We start from the raw sequence: 25466 nt of genomic DNA, 5'->3' as shown, positions 1-25466 counted from the left end.
GTGTTATGAAACACTGCTGAAAAAGACTCGCTTGAGAGTAAGTGAGGGAGGGATGAGAGTACTGTGCAGCTGGGCAAGCTTCCATCCTGCATCCCAGTTACTCACAGAACTTAGAGACTGTGATGTTCCAAAAACTTCCATGTAAAATCAGCGAACAGCAGCAATCAAAGAGGGAAGGGGGTGTTGCATGTTTTAACCTCTGGGAATAAACCATGCCGCCGGTGGGAGGTAGGGTTCCTGTTTTAGTGCACTAGGACAGTTTTTGGTGGAGATGGAAATCACACACACGGTCACCTTTGCTCTTGCAGGATTCTGTGGGGAGCATCCGGACTGGACTAAGTTACTGGAATTAAGACTTATTCTATGTATCTGCTCTCCCACAATATGGCGCTGGGAGAGAAGTAAACAGCTTCCGCACAGCTGCCTCCAGTTCAGCTAATAAACTGTAGGACTTGCTCCTGATTGGAGAGCAGCGTACTCGGCGTGTGGGCAGCCGAGTTAGGATTGGCGGAGGAGGACTATAAAGGAGGAGAGAGACGGCATGCACCGGGGAACATCTATGGGGAACATCTAAAGGGAACCCGTGCAGCCCCCGAGAAAGCCGGCCGGCGGTGTGCCGCTCCCCTGCGGAAGTGGGGAATGTGGCCAGGGGGAACTGCCCTTCCACGGAGGTGGAAGGGATAGTAGCCAACCCGGGAAGAACCAGCAGCAAACCCGGGGAGGGCCGAGCAGACGAAAGAACAGCGCAGGGTCCTGTGTTGCTCCTCCACGAAGAGGGGGAGCGACAGGATTCCCAACGAAAACAGGGACCCTTAAGAGGGAATGTTCCAAACAACAGAAAAAGCACAAGGATTTCTTAGAAATTGCAATTGTGCTAATAGAAATAATTGAAACATATCTTAGAAAAGTTTCTGCCTTCGTGAACAGAGAATTCTATACCTAACCTAATTTTCCTTTGATGAACTGGAGGCAATGTTCAATCGTTTTGAACAAGTGGTTTCACTGAATGCTAAGGTTAACAATCCTTCGAAGCAATGCTCCTCCAACTTCAGCCATGCAGGGAAGCCATCAGAGGACCTTGTCAGGATGCAGATATGAGTTAGCAAACCTCAGATCCTGCCTTTCCAAGAAGCTTTGTGGAGGGAGGCTTTAAAGGTAGTTGGGAGATATAATGATCTTGACCCCAGCAGTTAGTCTGACTGAAACACTTTTATTCTTATTTGCTTATTATCTTCTTTAAAAAAAAAATCATGATCAATCTTACACTTGAATGCAAAGCCAGACTGAACCATGCCTGCTTGGATGAAATTTGAAAGCAACAGTGATGCCCAGGTAGGGGGGGGCAGATAATAGATGGTTTGATATTATTTTACTAGTTAATGGTGAAAACAGGGACTATAATGCTGTTCTTCTGAGTATGCTTTCTGACAGTTTCTAGACTCCTACTGATTTGTTGCTCATTTTCTATATCAGACTGAAAATTCAGATAGCAAATATTGTTAAAGGTCTGTGTAAGACCTCATGACAAAGGCTCCTATCGAATTTCTCATAAATACAGTCAAAGAATTGGAAGTAGTGATCAGACTTGGTGCCTTCTGCAGTGGATTTTTTCATTGTGATTGCAGTATGAGACATAAAACTCCCAGTGCTTGCAGCCTCACTTGTAGTATAAATGAACAGTACAGAATATCAGCTGGAGTTTTGCCCAATAGCGAGAGGGGTAGGGTTCTAGATATGGGAAAGAAGGCAAACCCAGCTCAAATCCCACCTGAATGGTTAAAGTTGTCTCTGAATAAGTAACTAGCATCTGACTGATTAAAGAGAAGATGACAAAGGTTGCCAGATTTAGCAAAAACCACAAAACAGGATGATCACTTACATTTGAATATCTGATAAACAATGTTTTTTTTTCAGTTTAACTACATCCATGCAATTAAACTTAAAACAATTATTCACCATGTATCCAAAATTTAACTGTTTTTTTCCTGCAACCTAATATTGGAAATGTAAAAGAATGTAATTATATAAGCTTGATTGTGGTAATCATTTCACAATGTTTACATATATATATCACATTGTGCACTGTAAATATAATTTTTAACCATCAGTTATTAAAGTAAAAAGTGTGACAAGCTAAAAAACAGTGCACAATAAGAAAAGCAAGAAGAGGAAGAGGAGGAAGAGGTGGAGGAAGAGGAGGAGGATGGGGAATGGGAAGTGGGAGAGGAAGGAAGAGAAGTAAGGGAATGAGAAGAAGGAAGATCAGGGAATCAAAATCAAGCTCAGAGGAGCAGAGGAAGGGGTCTCAGAGACACTGGAGAAGCTCAGTAAGAGTGACAGACGGTTTTTGACAGGTGGCAGAGTTTATATCTTAACGGCGGACTGGCCTTAATTCCTGAATGAATAAACACTCACTGCTTACCTGCTTCCTAATAAAATGTAGGGTCAAAGCAGGAGAAAAAATAGTAAGGACACAACTGCCACAATAAAAAGTTTTCAGGCTCTGAAAAATCAGAGCTCAAATCAAATAAACAAAATACCATTAAAATACAGTGTTTTAAAAGAAATTGTGGGGGCTATTACAAAACCCTTAAGGCTAAACGACAATAAAACTTCCATACATTGAAATGTATGGGACACAGGGTATAGTAGTACTTTCAGGGAAAACTTAGCAAAGACCAAAAACAAGTTTGCCAAGCATTCAACCCAAGCAGCTAGAAAAAGAAAATCAGTGAACATCCAGAAAAACAAAAGGAAATGGGAAAGAATAAAGATAATAGTAGAAAATAATGAAATAGAGAACTACAGCAAATAGATAAGTAAAACTAAAACTTGTTCTTTGATGACACTACTGAGCTAGACAAATCTCAGACATGTGCAATCAAAAAGAGAAAAAGGTTTAAAAACATACCCTATAAAAGCGATAATAATAGCTAAATTTGAGTTAACATTCATTTTCAGGAAAAAATAGAGTTAACAGTATGAATGCAATGTGAACAACTATCAGTATTAAATTTGAATATTAGAAAAAAGTAATACCTTTTTTTTTTTTGACAGGCAGAGTGGACAGTGAGAGAGAGAGAGAGAGAAAGGTCTTCCTTTGCCATTGGTTCACCCTCCAATGGCCGCCGCGGCCGGCGTGCTGCAGCCAGCGCACCACGCTGATCCAATGGCAGGAGCCAGGTACTTATCCTGGTCTCCCATGGGGTGCAGGGCCCAAGCACTTGGGCCATCCTCCACTGAAATCCCTGGCCACAGCAGAGAGTTGGCCTGGAAGAGGGGCAACCGGGACAGAATCCGGCGCCCCGACTGGGACTAGAACCTGGTGTGCAGGCGCCTCAGGTGGAGGATTAGCCTAGAGAGCCGCGGCGCCGGCCAAGAACTAATACCTTTATACAACTATCTAATATCCCAAAAATGGATAAGAAACCAAAAGATGAATACTTTAATAAAAACCTAAGAAGTTTAAAGTTTAAATGACAGTCATAAATCTTCCTCATATAAGCCCAGAATTAGTTGGTTTTACAGATGGGTCCTGTCAAAATGTGAAGGAGCATATAATCTTATTTATTTTATTTAAGTTTTATCAATTCAAATTTAAAAGATTTTATTTATTGATTCATTCATTCAATAGAAAGGTAAAGTTTCAGAGAGAAGGGGGAAAGGAGGGAGGGAGGGTGGGTAGGAGGGAGGGAGGTGGAGAGGGGGGAGAAAGAGAGAGACTGATTGATTGATTGATTTTCCCATCTGTTGGTTAACTAACCAAATAACTGCAACAGCCAGGGCTGGGTCACACCAAAGCCAGGAGCCAGGAGCCAGAAGCCAGGAGCTTCTTATGGGTCTCCTACGTGGGTGCAGAAACCCAAACACTTGGACCATCTTCCAATACTTTCCCAAGGCCATTAACAGGGAGTTGCATTGGAAGTGGAGAAGTGGAGCAGTCAGGACTCAAACCAGTGCCCATATGGGAAGATGGCATTGTAGGTGGCAGCTTAACTCACTAAACCACTATGCCAATACCAATTCAATTGTATTTTAAGAAAGAGAGAGAGAGAGAGAGAGAGAGAATATCTTCTGTCTGCTCATTCACTCCTTAAATACACACAATAGCCAGGCTGGGCCAGGTTGAAGCCAGGAGCCTAGGACTGTAACTGGTCTCATAGGTGGTAGATACCTAAGTATCTGCACTATTACCTGCTGCCTCCAACAGTGCATATTAGCAGGAAGCTGGATCAAAAGTGGAGGCAGGACCGAAACTCAGGCACTCCAATATGGGATGTGCACATTCCAAGTGGCAATTAACTCAATGTATCAGAACACCTGTCTCAGATAATCCTTATTTTATACCAGTGACTTCAGAAAATAAAAGAGGGAAAACTGAACAATCAATTTTAAAAGGCTTCAAAAATGAATATACAAATGATATATATGCAAAAATCCAATATAAACAATTGGTTAATACAATCCAATAATCCATTGTGCCCACTCTCTACATGATATTAGGGGAAGTACCTCCAGTACTAAATGGTTTTCCATCCTAGATTTTTTTTTTTTTTACAGGCAGAGTGGACAGTGAGAGAGAGAGACAGAGAGAAAGGTCTTCCTTTGCTGTTGGTTCACCCTCCAATGGCCGCCGTAGCCAGCGCGCTGTGGCCGGCGCACCGCGCTGATCCAATGGCAGGAGCCAGGTACCTATCCTGGTCTCCCATGGGGTGCATCCTCCACTGCACTCCCGGGCCACAGCAGAGAGCTGGCCTGGAAGAGGGGCAACCGGGACAGAATCTGGCGCCCCGACCGGGACTAGAACCCGGTGTGCCGGCGCCGCAAGGCGGAGGATTAGCCTAGTGAGCCGTGGTGCCGGCACCATCCTAGATCTTAAAGATGTCATTTTCTGAATTCTTAGAGACCCCTTATGTGGGTTCCTATTTGCCTTTGAATGGGTTAACTGTCATGGCCTGAGACAACCTTCTGCAGGGTTTCAGAAATAGTCTACATGTATTTGCTCAGGCTCTCACGGAAGACTTCAAGTACCTATACCTAGGGGGCTGGGAAGATAATCTAGCATGTAGGTGACTTGCCTACCTGTTCTGCTACCTGATACTCTGATCTTGGGAGTTTAACTAGCACCCTTAGCTTCCTAACAGAATGTGGCTACCAGGTGTACAAGGAAGAAGCATGACTGTCTGTCAAGAAATAAACTACTTTGGGCTCTTGGGGACATAGCCATGCAGCAAATTCCTGCTCCCACAACCTGAAGATAGCTCTGACCATTTTTCAGACCAACAGATTATGGATTCCTAGATAAGGGGAAATAGCAAAGGCTGTTTATAGCAAAGGTCTAACTAGGCCTTCAAATGCAAGCCATAACAGGGCTTCTCCTTTGGGAAAAAGAACTGAACATAGCCTTCACTCACTGAAATGCTGCCATGACTAGGAACCCCAGGCTAGGTTTGTGAAATTCCATCTTTCAAAACAGGCAGGACTTAGACATGGTAACTGTGACTCAAGGGAACATCTGTACCTGCCACATGAAAACTGTTGGTTTGGTGTCAAACTGAACAGGTACAAAGGTACAAAACCATATTCACTATTTTTTGGATGAGCCCAGACAACTCCAGGACCAGGCTGAACAGAGTTGTAATTTCTGGTCCAGAACTGGGTCACAGAAATCCTGGTTGTTGTCTTTCCTTGGCCCTATGGTTTCCACATTCTTACTGACTCTCTTTGGTCCAAGTGTCTTTTTCATTTTTCAAATTTCTTATTTATTTGAAAAGCAGAGCTACAGAAAAGGAAAGAGAAAGAGAGGTCTTCTATCTACTGCTTCACTCCCCAAATAGTCACAATCGCCAGGGCGAGACAAGGACAAAGCCAGGAGCCTGGAACTGCTTCAAGTTCTCCCATGTGATGTCAGGAGCCCAAGTACTTGAGCCATCTTCTGTGGCTTTCTCAAGTGCATTAACAGGAAGCAGAATCTGAAGTCGAACGGCTGCTCCTCAAACTAGTGTTCATGTGGGATGCTGGCATCACAGGTGACAGCTTAGCCCACTGCACCAGAATGCCAGCCTCTGGACCATGTGTCTTTACTGCACTTGTTCAGTTTGTCTCTAACAGACATAGGCCATCCTGCTCCAGATAGTCATGAGGCTGGGCATCCAGCCCATCCCACTTCACACTATGACCATCCCTCTGGGCTATGCTGGACAATCTTTTCCAAGGCCATCTTTGCATACCATAGTACAGAGAGCAAAAGAATATTCATCACCAACCCTATGCCCATAGTCTGCTTAAGAAGATACGGAAGATGGACCTTCAGCCAACCTACCCCCTGTTTAGATTATGGGTTACTTCTCTAGAGGGGGAAATGTTAAGTAGCAAGGAAGACATTAGTCTATGTGTGTGACAGAAACTGAAGAAAATAGGAACTTTTTCAATAAAATGGAAATTTTTGTGTGTCTGAGTGAGAAAAAAGGTACAAGTGAGCCTTGGAAGAAGATCAACACTTGCACATCAAAAGTTTTGTCCTTGTTCAATAACCTTGTTAGGTGGGTCCCAGCCCTATCCCAGAGGCAGCTTAAATAATCTTCCCTGGCCTGCACCATGGGGGCTATTAGGTCCACTGTGCTGACAAGATCCTGGGAGGAATTTTGGGAATTCTAAGCCCAGAATGTCGTCCACCCAGCAATATCCCAGAAGAGGAAGAAGGGGAGGGGACAGCATATCCATGTCTATAAAAACTCAAATCTGCATACAGACTTGGTGCTCAGTTCTTTCCTGAAATGCTCACTTGGACTACCACGTATATTCTTTCCTTAAACTTGGCTAGCATGCTTACTGCTCAAAACAAACAAAAAATTCCAAGTCTATTTTAAATAGGTAATATGGTTTCATGCAAAAAAGTGTTAGTATCTAAAAATCTATCAATATGGCTCAACATACTGAAGACTAAAGGAGAAAAATCACATGATCATACCAATCTATGCAAATCAAGTGATTAAGTTCAACACACATGCACACTGTTCAAGAGATAGAAGAAATGACCTTAGTCTCATATTAAAACTTATGGAGAAAATGGATGTTTGTGAATATCATATAACTAGTTAAACTTTGAAAAAAGATGTTCAAAAACATGAAAGAGCGACCTCTCCTATCAGATATGAATACACAGCACAAGCTAGAGCACTAAAAACAGTGTATTGTTGGTACCAGGAACGGTGTGCAGGAGGGAGGTGGGGAGGCCAATGAAATACAATAGAGGGTTAAAAATAGGTCAAATATTGTCCAGAACTTGGTTTATCATCAGTGTGGCACCATAAGTCTTCAGGACATGGTGAATGTTCCAAAGGACAGTGTTAGAAAACTTGATGTATCATATATATTTTTAAAGTGGATCTCTTATTCTATATAAAAGATTTAAATATGCTATTGCTAAAGTATGAAAGAAAAAACTATAAGAATAGTAAGGATAATTATAAAAATAAGAAGAAAAATAAGAATCATAAAAATAAATAAAATAATTTAAAAATAAGAAAATGAAAATATTTCTGCAACTCTAGCACAAATGAATAAACTGATCATTACTGTAGTTAAGAAACTATAAATCATCATTATTACATGGAGTGATGCTGTATCCACTATTAATCAGAAAAATGTAAAATATAGAAGATAGAAGATATTGCTTTGTTTCCAATGGATTAATTAAATTTAGGCAATTGGGTAGTGTCATATTTCTGCAAGGATTTGTACAAATAAGTACACTGTCATAATTTTCTTCAAATGATGAAGTTTAACTTCAAATCCATCATCTGTATACATAGCCATCTGTTTATTCAGCTGTCAGTACCTTGTTGCTTTAATCACTATAATTTTACTCTATACCTTACCATCTGACAAAGCCTGCCCTCCATTACTCATCTTCTTTCTTTTTTTAAAGATTTATTTTACTTATTTGAAAGGCAGAGTTACAAAGAGAGAGGTAGAGACAGAGAGATAGAGGTTTTCCATCTGCTGGTTCACTCTCCAAATGGCCGCAATGACCGGAGCTGAGCCAATCCAAAGCTAGGAGCCAGGAGCCTCTTCAGGGTCTCCCAGATTGGTAAAGGGGGCCAAGCACTCGGGCCATCCTCTGCTGCTTTCCCAGGTGCATTAGCCTGGAGCTGGATTGGAAGTGGAACAGCAGAGACTAGAACCAGTGCCCATATGGGATGCCAGTGTCACAGGCTGGGGCTTTAACCCACTGCGCTATGGAGCCAGCCCACATTACTCATCTTCTTTATTATCTTCATAAGACATTGAAACCAGCCTCATAAATCTTTTCTTTAAAGAAATTGTAATGATTTTTGTTGGTATATGTAAAGGTTAAATATTTAAGGAGAACGGACATTCATATGATGCTTCTATGCAGAACCGATTTGTAGCTCTTCATTTATTCAATTCCTTAGTAATATTGTCTTCTTCAACAGCATTTCTCCCTATAAATATTTCAGATTTCTTTTTAGATTTATTCCTAAGTCTTTTACTAATTTTACTGCTACTGTAAATGAAATATTTTCTTTGCCCATATGTTCTTTATTGGTAGCGGCATAAAACAAGGGGGAACATTCATTTTCATCTTTACTTTGTACTTCACTGCTATACTAAATGAAGTAATTATCAGGTATCTCTCTTTTCTTTCCATATGTTAACCCAATTTATGAGAAAACAACCAAAATGTTACCTCTTTCTTCCATGTGATATGCTTAATGATTTTTATGTCTCATAAAGTCAAGTCTGAATGCACTGGCTTTTACTTCCAGAGAGAGTAAAATAACTGATAAATCAATAAATGTGATACATCACAATATTAGAGTTTGTTTTCATTGATACCTGTTCTCAGTTTTTTTAACCTTTACATTGGTGTTTTCTTTAAGTTTTATTCATTTATTTCAATGTTAGAGTGACAGAGAGGGTGAGACAGAGAGATCTTCCATCCATTGGTCCACTCCCCAGATGGCCTCAACAGCCAGATCTGGGCCAGGCCAATGCCAGGAGTCAGGAGCTCCCTCTGAGTCTCCCATGTGAGGGGCAGGGCCCAGGCATTTGGACCATCATCTGCTGACTTCCCAGGCCACTAGCTGGATCAGAAATGGAACACCCAGGACATGAACCAGCACCCATATGGGATGCTGGCACTGCACTCAGCCTTGCTCACTACCTCACAATGCCAGTCCCCTTTTACATTGGATTTATTTGTTCTTTGTCCAAATACCTAAGTGGGAATTCTGATTATTGATTTATACTGCTTGTTTCTAAATACTGTTTACACATGTAAAAACATAACTTTCCCTATAAATACTGTTTTAATTCCATCCACATTTTCTTATATTGCTTTATTATCATTCAGCTCAAACTACTTTCTAATTTTCTTCATTAAACATTTTTTGATCCATGGATTATTTAAAAATGTATTCATTAATTGCAAAAATGAGAATTTCTCATATATCTTGTTATTTATTTCTAGTTTAGTTGTGCTGATGACAGAGAGGATAGTCTACCTTGTTTTAATCATTATAAATTCATGAAAACTTCTTTTATAGTCTAGCATGTGGTCTATCTTGGAGATTATATCTCATGTGTTTGACAGAGTTTCCACAAATGTCAATTAGGTCAAGATATTTAATAATAATCTTGACTTTTTGTCTACCTGTTTTATCAGTTACTGAGAGATGGATGACAAAAATCCCCAGCTAGGATTATGAATGTGACTGTTTCTTCCATTATTTCTGTCAATTTTTAATTCATTTTCTGTGAGCTCCGCTCTTAGGTGATATGATTTGTAATATTCTTATGCCTTTTTGACAAATTTACACATTTATCATTATTAAATATTCCTTTGTCTTTGGTAATATTTTGTTTTTAAGTCTATTTTGTCAAATACTAACATAAAACATCAATTTTTTAAGCCTTGCTTACATAGTACTAAATTATCCATCCTTTTACTTCCAATTTGTGTGGCTTAATATTTAAAATGTGTTCTCTTATGAATAGTATTTAATCGGTTATTTTTATTTCATATAAACTGATAATCTCTGCCTTTTATATAGAGTTGTCAGACAACATATTTAATGGAATTAATATTACAGTAGAGTTTAAGTGTACTATCTTGATATTGGTATTATGGTTCCATCCATTACTTATTACTTCATTATTTTTTGACCTCTTTTGGATGAATCAAGCTGTTTTATTATTATGGTTAATATTCTCTTTTAACTTTTTAGCTATAGCTATTTGTGAATATGTATATATGTATATACATGTGTGTGTATGAGAGATTGCTCTAGAGATTATAGTATGCAACTCTAATTATAATCTACATTAAAATATTATTACTGTCTCACAAGTAATGTAATGAACTGATAGTAGCACTGTCTTTTTAAAGAAATGTCACAAAAACAGGTGGCTTGACTCTCTTTTCTCATCTCTGCCACCTCCCCTATTCAAACTTGTTCACTGCTTAGCCCTACTTATTCACCTCTGTTCTGCATCATAGTAATATATTAATATTCTTACAATTTCCAAGATTTAAGGTCTAAAATCTCATCATTTATTCAAGCATTCACCATTTTTGAAGATGGTAACCAGAAGGCTTTGTTCTTAGTACTGGAGATAGGACTTACAACCATGACTACATGTGGTCTCTGCCCACAAGATCTTTACAGTTCAAAGGATGGAGAGATGGACAGGTAACAAGACAGTGAAGTTTACAGGCACTATGATATAAGTGCATATTGAGGAGGGACTGATTAATTATAATACCTGTGGTTTTGGAGAGAAGATCAGAAATGACAGATTTTATAAAGTAAATAATCCTTGAGCCGTGTGTGTGTGTGTGTAAAAGGACATGGAAAATGCAATAAAGGGGGCATTCAGCCAGAGTTAAGCTTTATCTACGTCCAATCAGTTCCCAGGTCCTTTTGCATCTATTTCACACTTCACTCTAATTCTAGCCCATGATTTACGTCATTCTGTCTTTTTCAGTATTTGGGTAACCATGCCCAGGATACTTCCAATAGTTCATGGAAATGGAATTTACGATAAGTTTATTTTTTCACCCAAAATGTTGAAAACCAGGCATATGAGAGATATTCAAAATGTTCATGAAAATGCATATTATGAAAAACTATGCATGGATTTCAGTATTCTTTGGCAACAAAATAAACTTTAATTCCATTTTCTATGAAGTTTTAAACATACTCTCATATGTACATTTAAAAATTATTTATTAATTTGAAAGGCAGAGTGATAGAGAGAGGAGGAGGAGAGAGAGAGAGACATAGAAAAAGATCTTCTATCTGCTGGTTCATTCCCCAAATGGCTGCACCAGTGAGGACTGAGCCAGCCAAAGCCAGCAGCCAGAATCTCTATCCAGATTTCCCATATGCCAGCATGTGATGATTCCCAGGTGAATTAGCAGGAAGGTGAACAGGATGGGCAGTAGCCAAGACCAGAACACCATGACACTCTGACGGTGTGTGCATGCCACCATGACCAACCCTCTCATATGTACCTGACGGGTGAAGATGATAATTCATGTATCTTTGAATCCAGCCACAGCATAGTGTACTGTTCACATGTGGCAGGGTTTATTAAGAAGAATTAAAAGTGGATATTGTCCTGGTCTGGGAATAAGGTAAATGCTTATAAATATCTTTAATATTTATAGAAACAAACGTGATACAGAATAGGAATTAGCACCCTATGGCCTATTGATCAAATCTGACCCACTGTCTATCGTTCTTTGGTCTGTGACCTAAGAATGATTTTTGCATTTTCCAGTGGTTGAAAAACACACTAAAGGAAATAGTCTGAATAATGTGAAAATTACCAAAAAAAAAGTCGAAATTCTGTTTCATAAATAACATTTTACTGGCACATAGCTGTGCTCTTTGCTTCCATGTTTCTCATGGCTTCTTTTATGCAAACAGTAGGTAAATGTGTAGAGATACAGGCTACATAGTCCTAAAGCCCGAAATTATCTTTTATCTGGATCTTTACAGAAAATGTTTCCCAGTATCTGGGAAGAGGGGGAGGACCATGGGCTTTGGAATCATCTGGATTTTAATTTTAATCCTATCTGTATCATACCAGTTATGTTATCCAAAACCTGGACCATCTCTGAATCTTCAGGTAATCATTTTTAGAATGGGAAAAATCATATCTCTCAGAGAGTTGTTTTATAATTAATAATAAAATATCTGGAACAGAACTATGGTTAACAGGCTTTGGGCTTTATGTAGCACAGGTTTCCAGGCAGTGGTCTGAATTTATAACTGATGTGGAAGACCCTGGTATTTCAAATACTGTGAGCACCCAGTGGTTTCTGTTAGGATTGCTAACCAGTCCAGCCCAAGTGAGGCGTTCCAAATTGGAGACATTTTAAAACAGCCATGAAGATAAACATGAACATATGATTTTGCATATATTGATGGGCTCCCTGTAAAACCAAACAACAAGTGCTTATTCAGTATCTCCTTCTAAAATGGCTTCATTTGCTGTCTCCATAATTTAGACTCAAAGCACTTTCTGGAAGGACCAATGCTTTCTGCTTTTTCTCTCTATCCCCCCATGACACCTAGAGTTTACAATAAATACTTAATAAATCCTCTGAACTAAATTCACAGATGCTTGGTTTTTCAAGAATTTAGAAAAAAATCCAACACAAGAAGACAAGAATCCTTTCTTTCCAAATCCACATACGTTTTAGTTTGTTTTCTTGCTTGTGTCATATTCCCTGTCTATCCCCAGTGCTTAGTTCTGGGTTTGGCATATTGCAGGTGCTTAACGAACGCTGACTGAATGAGGCAACAGTATAGAGAAATATGGGACTGGAGTCTAGAGGCACAAATTTGAGTTTCACGTTTACCACTGTATTTTTGAATGATGCAGAAAAAACACTTGGAGTCTTTGATTCTTATTTTCCCCATGTGTAAAACAAGAAAATACCTACCTTGCCAACTCACAGTCTATTCTTGCAAACAACAACCAAAAAAGCATGTGAATGCATTTTGTGAACCATAAGTGGTTTTTTAATTTTTAAAAATTGTTATTACTATAAAGAAGACAAATTTCATGTATTTCCTAAGTGTGATTCTAAGAAGAGAACCATATTCTCCTCTCCTCATCTGCCCCCTCCCTCAATCCCCTTCCTTCAAAGGTTCTTACAATTGTAAATAATAAAACAAATCTACACTTATTCTATGAAAGAAAACTGTTAGATTTTAGTCTATTGGCTCAAGATCAGAAGAAAACAAGGAAAAGTAACAGAATGTTACTTCAGTAAATGTGGATTAAAACGACAGAAATTTTGTTGGGCAAGTCACATTTTGGTAAATGAAGGGTTTTGGAAAGATATTTTCAAGACTAATGTTTTCCAGTACTATTGTTTCTTACTTGTGCAATAAATTTGTCTCTAATCCACTGCATACAAATCATATTTGTATATCAATTCAAGATTAAAGTGTACCAAAAGGAATAATAAATGGCCCAGAGATTTCGCAGCCTTCAGAAAACTTAAAAAAAAAAATAACTAACCAATTTATTTGGAAAATCACTCACTAATTTATTTGGTATTATGAGGATTTGTGAAAGCTAGTCTGTTTTTTTAAAAAAGATATATTTATTTGAAACACACAGTGACAGAGAAAGAGGAAGAGACAGAAAGAGAAAGAGAAATCTTCTATCTGCTGATTCACTCCCCAAGTGGCTGCAGAAACCAGGGCCCAGGAGCTCCATCCTGGTCTCCCTGTGGCCACCTTCCAGGCCTTCTGGATGCATTAGCAGGAAGCTGGACTGGAAAGAAGAGCAGACAGGACTGAGACTGGCGCTCCAGTATGGGATTACCAGAGTAGCAAGCAGCATCTTGATCTGCTGTGCCACAACAGTGGACCGCAAAACCAAATATCCTTAAGTTTATATGTTAACAATTTTAATGATTTAGTGACCTTCCTTCCTTCCTTCCTTCCTTCCTTCCTTCCTTCCTTCCTTCCTTTCTTTTTTGACAGGAAGAGTTAGACAGTGAGAGAGAGAGGCAGAGAGAACGGTCTTCCTTCCAATGGTTCACCCCCGAAATGGCCACTAAGGCTGGCGCTGCGCCGATCCGAAGCCAGGAGCCAGGTGCTTCTCCTGGTCTCCCATGGGGTGCAGGGCCCAAGCACTTGGGCCATCCTCCACTGCACTCCCTGGCCACAGCAGAGAGCTGGCCTGGAAGAGGGGCAACCGGGACAGAACTGGTGCCCCAACCAGGACTAGAACCCGGGGTGCCAGCGCCACAGGTGGAGAATTAGCCTAGTGAGCCGCAGCACTGGCCCTAGTGACTTTTTTCTAATATAAGGATTATTACTGCTAGATCACCTGTAGTGAAATAGGGTACCAACCTAAAATGTGTGAAGTAAGTAACTGACATATAAAAAAGGAGTCCAGTTGGAGATTTTTGCTTCCAGCTGTGTGTTGTGTAGGAGCATTAGAATGCGCACTTCTGACAAAAAGTCACAAAATATGAAGTAAGTGCAAGAAAATGCTGAAACCAGCCCATACAATTAAGAGTTATGAACTCAATATCCAAAAAAAGAAATACCAAAGGGATTCTAACGTTCTCTGCCACGTTAGCCTTGGGAGTAATTTTCACATCCTATGCAGAGAAAGTATAAGAAGCCAAGCAGAAACCGGCAAGAGAAAGGGCAAAACCTGAAGAAGATGGGCAGACCTCACTGCTGAGGAGCCCGAGGCTGTACTCCAGAGAGGATCAGGGCGGACTGCCCAACCCAGGCTCTCAGCTGAGACTGCAGAAGCGCTCACGGAGGAAGAAGCAAAACCTCTCCAGGACTGAGTGGATCAGAAGATCGTTCCAAAAGCCCTGTGTTAAACACATTATGCAAATGTATATCTGCATAATATACATACATTATTATATATATACAAATAAATGTGTTAAAAATCATCTAAAAGGAAGGGATTATTAGCCAGATTCCCTGCAATTTATTTAGTCTAACTTTCAGTTACAACAGTATTTAGTATGATAGTAGGTAAGTTCAAGTGAATGAAGATTAACAGAAAAAACATTCAATATGAACAGATCTCAAATCACCAGGATAATGATGCTATCAGATGTAGATGTCAAAATGATTATGATTAACATTTTAATACACCATAAGGCAGAAACATTTAAAGAATATATGAATATTTAAGTAACATTAAAAGATTTTAGAATTAAATTATAATAACTGAAATTAAAGCTTTAATAAGTAGTTTACTACCTGATTACATGGAGTTGAGATTATTGAAACAGAAGAGATATCAGTATAAAACAATCAGACTATAGCACGTAGAAAAAAATTGAAAATAGAAGAAGGAAAAAATAATAAATGCTGGAGAGGATATAGAGAAAAAGGTACCCCCTAATACACTATGGTGGGAATGTAAACTAATGTTTTCATTAATGTTTTATGGAGACTCCTCAGAAATCTGCAAACAGATCTACCATCTGACCCAACCACCCTACTTTTGGGCATTTATCCAAAGGAAATGAAATCAGCACATGTAAGGGTTATTTGTACCTCCATACAAACCTCACTGCTAACTTTTCATTCCAAAAACCATCTTGTACATAACAAATGTAGATTGTGGTTGGTGATCAATCACATCACTTGGTTAAAAGTCCATCACTGATTGGTTATGGGGTATTCGTTACTCAGTTTACACAGAGACAAGAAAAATGCATAGATGTGTTGCCCCCTTGTCCTCCAGTGATAAGCCCACATGCCATTTTACAAAAATGGGTAATCAGAAGATGGAATCGGCCAATGAAAATGCAGCAAAGAAATTAGATGATAGTGTTGAAAATGAAATCTAAATCAAACTTAAATGAATTTTTAGAAGAAACAGGTGACTCTGAGAATGCTTCTGTAACCCTCATTCAAGAGACTCCAGCATCCAGAGAAACCTAGTGACAATGAAATCATCACCACATGAAAAAGGTAGTCACACCAGAAAAGGTGTGTCCCAGAGGAAGTGATTACAAAAAAGTCATGCTAAAGAAACTCAGTGATATATCAGAACACTGAAAGTATAAAGGACAAAATGCCAGAAATGATCTACACTTAGCCAGGAATCTGACCATTCACCAAGGCATGGGAAACGACTTGTTTGGTCAGGTAAGTCATGTGATGGAAACCAGCCTGGAATGCTCAAACTCCTCTTGGTAGGATTCTTTTACAGAGAAAGAAGCACATGCATTCCTCATGAGTCTAATGCTTCAAATCACAGTGCACTAAATGAATAGTAGTTTTCCTCTTATATATAGACACACACACACACACACACACACCATTTTTTTTCCCTGAAACAGAACTCTAGGCTCAAATGGCTTTACTGATGAGTAAGTCAAAAATTAACGTTAACCTTTCACAAAACACTTCAGGGAACTGGGGGCCTCGGTGTGGGGAGGGGGAGAAACTCAGTTTAGGAGATAATCTAGCTTTGATCATACAACCTGATAAGACAGTAAAATAAAAAAAGATTAGCAGCCAACCTTTAAAGAATGTAGATAAAAAATACTTTACAAAATATTTTCAAGTGTACACACAACTTTTTAAAAAAGGGTAAGACATCACTTCTATTTCAATGTTTGTTTTCCAGGTATTTAAGGTTGGTTTAAAATTTGGAAGTTGATCAGTGTAAGTCAATACACTAACAGAGGAAGGGAAAATGATAATGATCATCTCAACAGATACAGAAAAGCATTTGAGGAAACCAACTGTTTCCCCAGAAAACTGTAATCTGCTAATAAGAGGAATTGGAGAAAAAGAAAACTCTTCTCAATCTGGCTTACAGATTCAATGAACTTTCCAATGAAAAACGCACCAATTTCTCCAACATGTGGAAAGTGATATGCTGGTTAAAAATTTATATAAAACTTAGACAATTGAGGATATCTAATAAAAGTGAACAAAACTTTGAAGAAAGTGAACAAAGCTTTAGTTTTAGTTTACATTTGAAGACTACTAGATGTGAAGGCTCATTAAAAATGTACAACACTTAAGACTATACTATTGTTGCAATATACACAAACTAGTAGAATAATACAGCACCAAAAAATTTCCATGTATACACTGTCAGTTGATTTCTGCCAAAAGTGGCAATAGTGAAGCACAGTGGGCACTTTTTGTTTGTTTGTTTGTTTGTTTGCTTGAATAAAGATGGTTTTAGATCTATTGGCTATTCTTAGGAAAAATGTATTTATCCCACATCACACAATGCATAAAAATCCTAGAGGAATCACAGACCTAACTAGAAAACATAAAATAATGCATTTCTAGAAGGTAATATAGGAAAGCACGTCTTTGTGGAATGTAAGTATTTCTTGTCACAGTATACAAAAAATACTAAGCAAAAAGGAAAAGGAAGGATAGATTGGGTGCCAGCAGGACTGAGAACTCCAGTTCATCTAAAGATACCATTGACAACCAAGAAGTTAGCCATCGAGTGTTGGAAGATATTAAATACTATATAGTTGCAAAGGGATTTATATTTAGAAAATGACAAAGAAATGAAAAATAAAATGACACATGATCCAATAGAAAATTGATCAAAGACTAGTCTATGCCTTTCACACACAAAAAAATTTCTACAAATAGCCAGTACATATTTTTTTTTTTTTGACAGGCAGAGAGTGGACAGTGAGAGAGAGAGGAGACAGAGAGAAAGGTCTTCCTTTGCCGTTGGTTCACCCCCTAATGGCCGCTGCGGCCGGCGCACTGCGCTGATCTGAAGCCAGGAGCCAGGTGCTTTTCCTGGTCTCCCATGCAGGTGCAGGGCCCAAGTACTTGGGCCATCCTCCACTGCACTCCCGGGCCACAATAGAAAGCTGGACTGGAAGAGGAGCAACCAGGACAGAATCTGGCACCCCGACCGGGACTAGGACCCGGGTGCCGGCGCCGCAGGTGGAGGATTAGCTAGTGAGCCGCGGCGCTGGCTGCCAGTACATATTAAAGACTCCCAATCTCATTAGTCAATATGCAATGTAAATTGAAACCAGAGAGGGTGATATCTTTACATAGTTAACAGAATGGTTAAAATTGAGTTAATATTCCAAGTGTCAGTAAAGATGTAAAGCAATTAACTGAATACTAATAAACCTCTGGTGAGTGTATAAACTAGAGTAACCATGGTTGAAGTTACTTAAGATTATATAGTAAATTTGATCTAGTTATAATCTGACAATTCCAGTCATACTCACTTGTTTGTATGTGTTCACCACAAGAAATGCAGACATGCTATGGCAGAATGATTTATGACAGCACAATAGAGAAAAACTGAAAATAACCCACATAGTCAACATAGCTATATATATATATATGCTCCAAAATATCAGGATTAGAATGATTAACTATATGGTGAGTTCCAACACTGGATTACTGTGTTGCAATGAAAATGAACACTACTACTAAGTGAAGCAGTAGGACTGAATAAGAAAGAATCAGAGGAGCAAGCACTGTGGCACAGTGAGTTAACGCCCTGGCCTGAAGCGCTGGCATTCCATATGAGCACTGGTTCTAGTCCCAGGTGCTCCTCTTCCAATCCAGCTCTCTGCTTTGGCCTGGGAAAGCAGTAGAAGATGGCCTGAGTCCTTGGGCCCTGCACCCACGTGGGAGACCCAGAAGAAGCTCCTGGCTCCTGGCTTTGGATCGGGCACAGATCCAGCCATTGCAGCCAATTGGGGAGTGAACCAGTGGATGGAAGCCCTCTCTCTCTCGCTCTCTCTCTGCCTCTCCTCTCTCTGTGTAACTCTGACTTTCAAACAAATAAATAAATCTTAAAAAAATAGAAGAATTAGAGACAAGGGGTACAGACTGTGAGCTTTTCATATGAAGTTCATAAACAGGGAAAACTAATCCATGGTGATGGAAGTAAACATGGCAGCCACTTCTATGATATACTAACCTAGCTGGGGCATGAGAGTCTCATGGGTGGCACTAATGTCATTTCTTGATCTTTGTGGTGACCAGAGAGGACATCATGCATTTATGATTTTTGTGTTTTTTTCACGTGCATGCTACACTTTGTAAATCAGTTACTCACACAGGAAGAAGTAAAAAACTCAAGAGAGGTGAAGACAAATTCAAAATATAAAAACTGCAAGAACAAAAGGAAATTACCAAATTAGCCATTCCAATGCCCCATTTTACATATAGGAGTCTTCAACAAGTTCATGGAAATGGAATTAAGTGACAAATTTATTCTGATATGAAAAAATTTATATCCATGCATAGTTTTTTCAAACTGTGCATTTTCATGAACTTTCTGAAGGTCCCACACATGCGTGCATACAAACACAGCCCTATCTGCAGTCTTCAAAACAAGTCATTCCGGTCACTTACTTGGAGCCAAACTTCGTCCTCTTTCTCCAGGCTACCCTCTGCTTTCTTACGTCCTTCATCCTGAGGTCTATTTCCATTGCTGACGCAGGGAAACCAGCCAGTAAGGGGACGGTGCTTGGGTAAATCTGGATGGTATGAGGTACAAATCTGAAATGCAATTTCAGCCAAATACTTCAGTATGGAGTGTGAGAGAGAAGCGAATAGAATGAACCTGTCCAGCACCTACTGACCACACTATCGGCAGATGGCATTTCACCATTCTGAATTTCTCCATGCTTTCTGTTAGTCTCAAGATATGACTTGACAGGGTAGAATGGCAGCCAGGACAACTCCCAGCCCACCATCCACAAACAACACAGTGTCAGCGCATTTCAGGTCACTGCTCCAAGGTTAGCTATGGAAGTAGTCCAAGAGGATGGTTAGGTCCTTACATGCGAAGGTGAGGAGGATGCTGAGTAAGGGACCCACTGACCATTCCTCTGAGGAAAGGAGCCAGAGACAAAACTCCAGGGAACTTCTCCCACTGTCCTTAGGGAAGACCCACAGGCTAGACGGAAAGCCACTTCAGAGAGTAGCTTCACTAACTCAGAGTTGCCCGGCTTCCCTGGCGTCTGGTCATGGAGTGCCAGGTCTCCAAAAGGTGCCAGAATTCAGCCGAGAGAAGGCAGCAGAAACAGCTAGCTTCCTAATCATGCCCACTTCCTCCTGCTTTCTTGTTAACAAACTCCAGTTTTGTTTTAGGTGACAGTGTCCAGTCACACAAATACTCATCTCCTCAGGGGTCCTGAACTAAGGGTGATGAAGTGGCCTGGATCTGGACAGTACGATGGCGTGGGAGTCTATGGTGTTGAACTTGCAAGGAGCTGCCGTTTTCACAATAAAAGGAGAGAGACTCAGCTGGCAGGTAACAGCAGTTACACTTTGGCCCACTCCCTTCATCCTGCTTGAAATCATGGCCTCATGCCTCAACCAACAGCAGTCATGCAATGAGCAGGTAGAAGAAAGCTGTAAGGCAGGGGTGCCAGAGCTGGAATCTAGGAGATGCAGGGGTTCTTGATGACGACCTTGAACTTGTAGGGGTTCCTGATGACGACCTTGAACTGTTGCACCAACATCAGCTGGTTCCTCAGTCTCCTGGTTGATGTCTCCTCTAAAAACCAATGACTTCATCCTGGCCTAGCATGTAGCTAGAGGGCTACTTCACTTCTGTGAAAGGACTGTGTTGCTTCTTCTTATGGTGAACAGTTTATCTGGTGATGGAAGCATCTGGATTGCTCCCCAGGTGCAGCTTAGTATTCAGCAGGAATTTAGAGAGGCCATTGGTATAGTATCTTATACGTCCTCAGAGACTCTTCTATAGGTGGTGGATATTCGAGGATAATTGAATACCTATAGATTTTGTTTTTAATACTAACTCTAGGATTTCTTCATTAACAATTATTTAAATCAGATTATATTTTAATTTTCAATATATATTTAAATCTGATTTAATCTTTGCACTACACCATTGAGTTAAATGCAAATATATTTCTATACTCATTTTACCAACTGAAAACTAGAATCCAGAGAGGTTAAGTGACTTGTCCAATATCAACTAGTAATAACAGTAATACTGCATTAATAGTTATTCCAGTAATGTAACTACCCCAGTCGTAAGTACCCTTAATGCTTCCTTTTCTTCTTTTAAAATATATCCTCCCAAACACAAAGCCCAAGTCTAATTTCTGATATGTATATCTGTGAGTTGAAATTTGAGAGTTTCATATATAGCTTGGTGTCTATTACACAGTCAAGCATTCCTAGGTGACAACGTGTAAGGATACGGGGCACAAGTGTGGGGGAGGGGATTTCATTACCAGCCCACAAGCTTTTCACTTAACATTATCTTGTTCTCAAACCAGTATGGACAAAATCTAAAACCAAAGAACAAAGTTCTTATGAGTATAAAAATTAACTGAAAATCAATCTCTGTGAAAAATAAGAACGGGAGAGGGAGAGGGAGGAGGAAGAAAGGGGGGAGTATGGGTGGGAGGGAGGTGGGGGGAAGAATCTTCATGTTCCCAAATCTGTATATATTAAGTTCATGAAGTTGCATTCCTTAAACAAAGTAATAATAATAAAAGAACAAAATGAAAAGTACGCTCCCATGAGACATCCTGGGGATTGGCTGAGCAATTTTGCTCTTCCTTAACTTTATTCACCTGACTCAACTCACCATGGAATGAGGTTCTCCGGTTACCAAGGAAACGGGACACTTCTTCTTGTCTTCATGAGGGGAGTAAGCTTGGGTAGCCCACTGATCCGAGTATCCCGTGGGAGTATAGAGGCCACAGTCGAAGATGCTGGTTTCTTTCTCAAAAGACTCACATAGCCCGTCTCCCTCATACATGTAGCAAAGGCTTGGCTCCCCTGCCAAGAAGCAGCGTATGGCAACATAAGAGTGTTTCTGTACCTCACCGGATAACAACTAACACTGTAGTGCTCATGGCATTTCTTCTCCCGCCCACAAAACAATCCTGTCATCGCCGGCCTGTCTAACCCATACACCAACACACAGACGTGCACACACATACCCGGGTCAGAGCGTCTGCACGGCACAGGTATAGAAAGGAATCTGATCGGGGGAAAGGATCAGGGAGCAGCAAACTCTGCAGGCTGGATATGCAAGGAAGCCCTAAGCACTAGGGCAAGGTGGAGATGCGAGAGGGTGAGTGTGAGAAACGTCAGTTAATCGTATGCTGCATTCTGTATCTGAGTGTCTTTCAGTCCCGGAAACCTTACAGTCTTTGAGAAACCTGTTTTTAATCACACTTTGCTACTGAATTACGTTTCTTTCAGCAGTGTAACTGCTCCAAGTCTGGACAATTATGGGCTCCAGGTTTATGATGATGGCATATGTATTATCTAGTGCATTTTCTACCAAAATGTAAGACAATTAAAGTTAGTGGAATAATTTTAATTTCCCTTTTTAACATAATTATAGGACATGTAAATAAGATCAATATGCAAAATAAATTAACATCCAAGTATGTATTCAGGATCTCATTACTGAAGTTCACTCTCGCTATAGCATTCTTTTTATTTTTCATTCTTCACAGTTACACTGCAAGGCTCTTTCAGGAATTTGTCAGCTGCTCTTCAATATACAGTTATTTATTACTTCCCTTAAAAATTCCCTTCCATCTAAGGCCCTTTTGCCATTTGTCTCTCCACTCGTCATGAATAGGTCACTGTCTGTAGGGTCTGATTTAAAACTACCCACCTAGAAACAAAGTATGTGCATCTGGAATAACTTTCCAATATTGCCCCCACCCCATTTTTTTAAAAGATTTACAATTTATTTGAAAGTCAGCATTACACAGAGAGAGGAGAGGGAGAGAGGGAGAGAGGGAGAGAGGGAGAGAGGGAGAGAGGGAGAGAGGGAGAGAGGGAGAGAGGGAGAGAGGGAGAGAGAGAGATCTTTCATCCGCTGGTTCACTACCCAGATGGCTGCAATGGCCGGAGCTGCACTGATCTGAAGCCAGGAGCCAGGAGCTTCTTCCAGGTCTCCCATGTGGGTGCAGGGGCCCAAGCACTTGGGCCATCTCTACTGCTTTCCCGGGCCATAGCAGAGAGCTGGACAGGAAGTGGAGCAGCCAGGTCTTGAACCAGCGCCCATATGGGATGCCAGCGCTTCAGGCCAGGGTATTAATCCACTGTGCCACAGTGCTGGCCCTGCCCCCATCCTACTTGTATACACACAGATACACACACACACACATACAGATACTTCAAGATGTGCTTGGAAAATAGAATTAAAAGAGAAAAGTCTATTTTGGTCCAAAATTTTTTGGAAATTCATTCAGTTTTTTTCTCATAACATGCATTTTGTTTCATGAGCTTTTCAAAGATCCCTCACATTTGAGTATTTCAAAATATTGGACATCAGGGCCGGCGCTGTGGCGCAGCAGATTAATACCCTGGCCTAAAGCGCTGGCATCCCATATGGGCGCCAGTTCAAGACCTGGCTGCTCCACTTCCGATCCAGCTCTCTGCTTTGGCCTGGGAAAGCAGTAGAGGATGTCCTAGGTCCTTGGGCCCCTGCACCCACACGGGAGGCCCGGAGAAAGCTCCTGGCTCCTGGCTTCAGATGGGCGCATCGCGGCCATATGAGGAGTGAACTATTGGATGGAAGACCCCCCCACTGTGTAACTCTTTCAAATAAATAAATAAATCTTAAAAAAAGACACAATGTTAAAAAAAAGTAGGCATCAGAATAAACTTACTTTTAATCCCATTTTCCATGACCTTTTTGAAATTTACTTTTATGTATGTATGTATATAGTGTAAATATATAGTTTGTATACTTTGTTTTTCTCTTTGTGAATCAATGACTACTATTTCTTGCTGCTTGTGCATCTTATTTTCATCATGTACTGAAATTTTTGTCTGTAATTTTTTTCATATCTATCTGAAAATGACAGGCTACTTAAAATCCATTTCACAACAATTTTTGTAACCTAATCTTTCGAGAAATAATAGCACTATGTGCTTAGCCTGTGATAAACTTCCTACTCCTTGAAATAGATGTTTAATGGTAAAATATATCATTTTCACTTTACCCTGTAAATAATGTATAAATATAGTATTCACATATAGTTAAGATAATTTAGATATAATCGTACTGGAGTTGAAGGCTAAAGAAATATGAGCCAAACCTTATGAGCTCAGATGTGATAGAAACGGAAACTTGCGCTGAAGTTAAATGAGACTTGAACTGCATGGGGGCAGGCACAATGTTTGCAGAATGCATATTTATATTCAATATGAGACCACTATGTGGCTACCAAAAAGAAAGGATGCAGATGGAGGTGGCATAGGCAAATACTTGTGTACAGCAGAGGGACGTAATCGGTTCAGTGTTTTCTGCGCAGCCAGACCACATCTGGAGTATTGGATTCCTTTCTGGGCATGGACCACAGGAAGCATGCCAGGCTGGGGTAAATAGGAAAGGGTCTGGAAACTGAATCACATGAGGGGATGTTTGGCTTGGAAAGGAGAATAATGGGGAGGTATTTCAAGTATCTGAGTGGTAGTCAAATAAAACAGGGGGAAAAATGTGTATCCTCCTGCAGTTTCAGAGCAAGGAAAACGCTCTCGATTAAGGCTGAGGAAAGCTGAGCTCCAGGGCTGGCCCTGCAGAGAACTTGCTGTAGGCCCTTGGAGGAGTCACTAAGATGTTCTGAGCCTCAGTTTCCAAACAAAAAAAAGGGGGAATCAGTGTTTCATAACTAACGAAGCAACTTTAAACAGAATGGTCAGCTTACATGTACATGTGCCACTGCTAGCACTGTGCATCTCTCAGGATTTGTTAAATGGGATTTCTATAAGACAGTGAACCTGAGCTCTGAGTCACTCTTGACTGTACGCATGAAGGGACAAGGTCTCTATCAGAACTGTAATACAAGGTGAGCACTGGGCATGTGGTGACAAGGAATACAGGATACACAATACACACTTGTCAGATGGGTAGCTGGATGGATGGGTGACATGGAATACAGGATACACAGTGCACACTTGTCAGATGGATAGCTGGATGGATGGGTGACAAGGAATACAGGATACACAGTGCACACTTGTCAGATGGGTAGCTGGATGGATGGGTGACAAGGAATACAGGATACACAGTGCACACTTGGCAGATGGATAGCTGGATGGATGGGTGACATGGAATACAGGATACACAGTGCACACTTGTCAGATGGATAGGGTGGATGGATGGGTGACATGGAATACAGGATACACAGTGCACACTTGTCAGATGGGTAGCTGGATGGATGGGTGACAAGGAATACAGGATACACAGTGCACACTTGTCAGATGGGTAGCTGGATGGATGGGTGACAAGGAATACAGGATACACAGTGCACACTTGTCAGATGGATAGCTGGATGGATGGGTGACATGGAATACAGGATACACAATGCACACTTGTCAGATGGATAGCTGGATGGATGGGTGACATGGAATACAGGATACACAATGCACACTTGTCAGATGGGTAGCTGGATGGATGGG

The 25466-nt window shown here is 40.3% G+C and overlaps 1 protein-coding gene across 2 annotated transcripts in view; it reads right to left on the bottom strand.

Moving 5' to 3' along the window:
• PAPPA2 (pappalysin 2) overlaps nt 1–25466 on the bottom strand; it is a 280635-nt gene that overhangs the window by 120944 nt on the left and 134225 nt on the right. For both annotated transcript variants that reach the window (XM_051856951.3, XM_089299442.1), the window contains 2 exons: nt 21625–21818; nt 19410–19556 (listed from right to left, as the gene is read on the bottom strand). In XM_051856951.3, the coding sequence (XP_051712911.3) occupies nt 19410–19556; nt 21625–21818 (341 nt within the window). The remainder of the gene's footprint in view (nt 1–19409; nt 19557–21624; nt 21819–25466) is intronic.

Source organism: Oryctolagus cuniculus, chromosome 7, assembly GCF_051225735.1.
Source record: "Oryctolagus cuniculus isolate XC-2025 breed Fujian yellow rabbit chromosome 7, ASM5122573v1, whole genome shotgun sequence".
NCBI lineage: Eukaryota > Metazoa > Chordata > Mammalia > Lagomorpha > Leporidae > Oryctolagus > Oryctolagus cuniculus.
The sequence above is the reverse complement of the archived record's forward strand: the minus strand, read 5'-3'. Positions and strand labels throughout refer to the sequence as shown.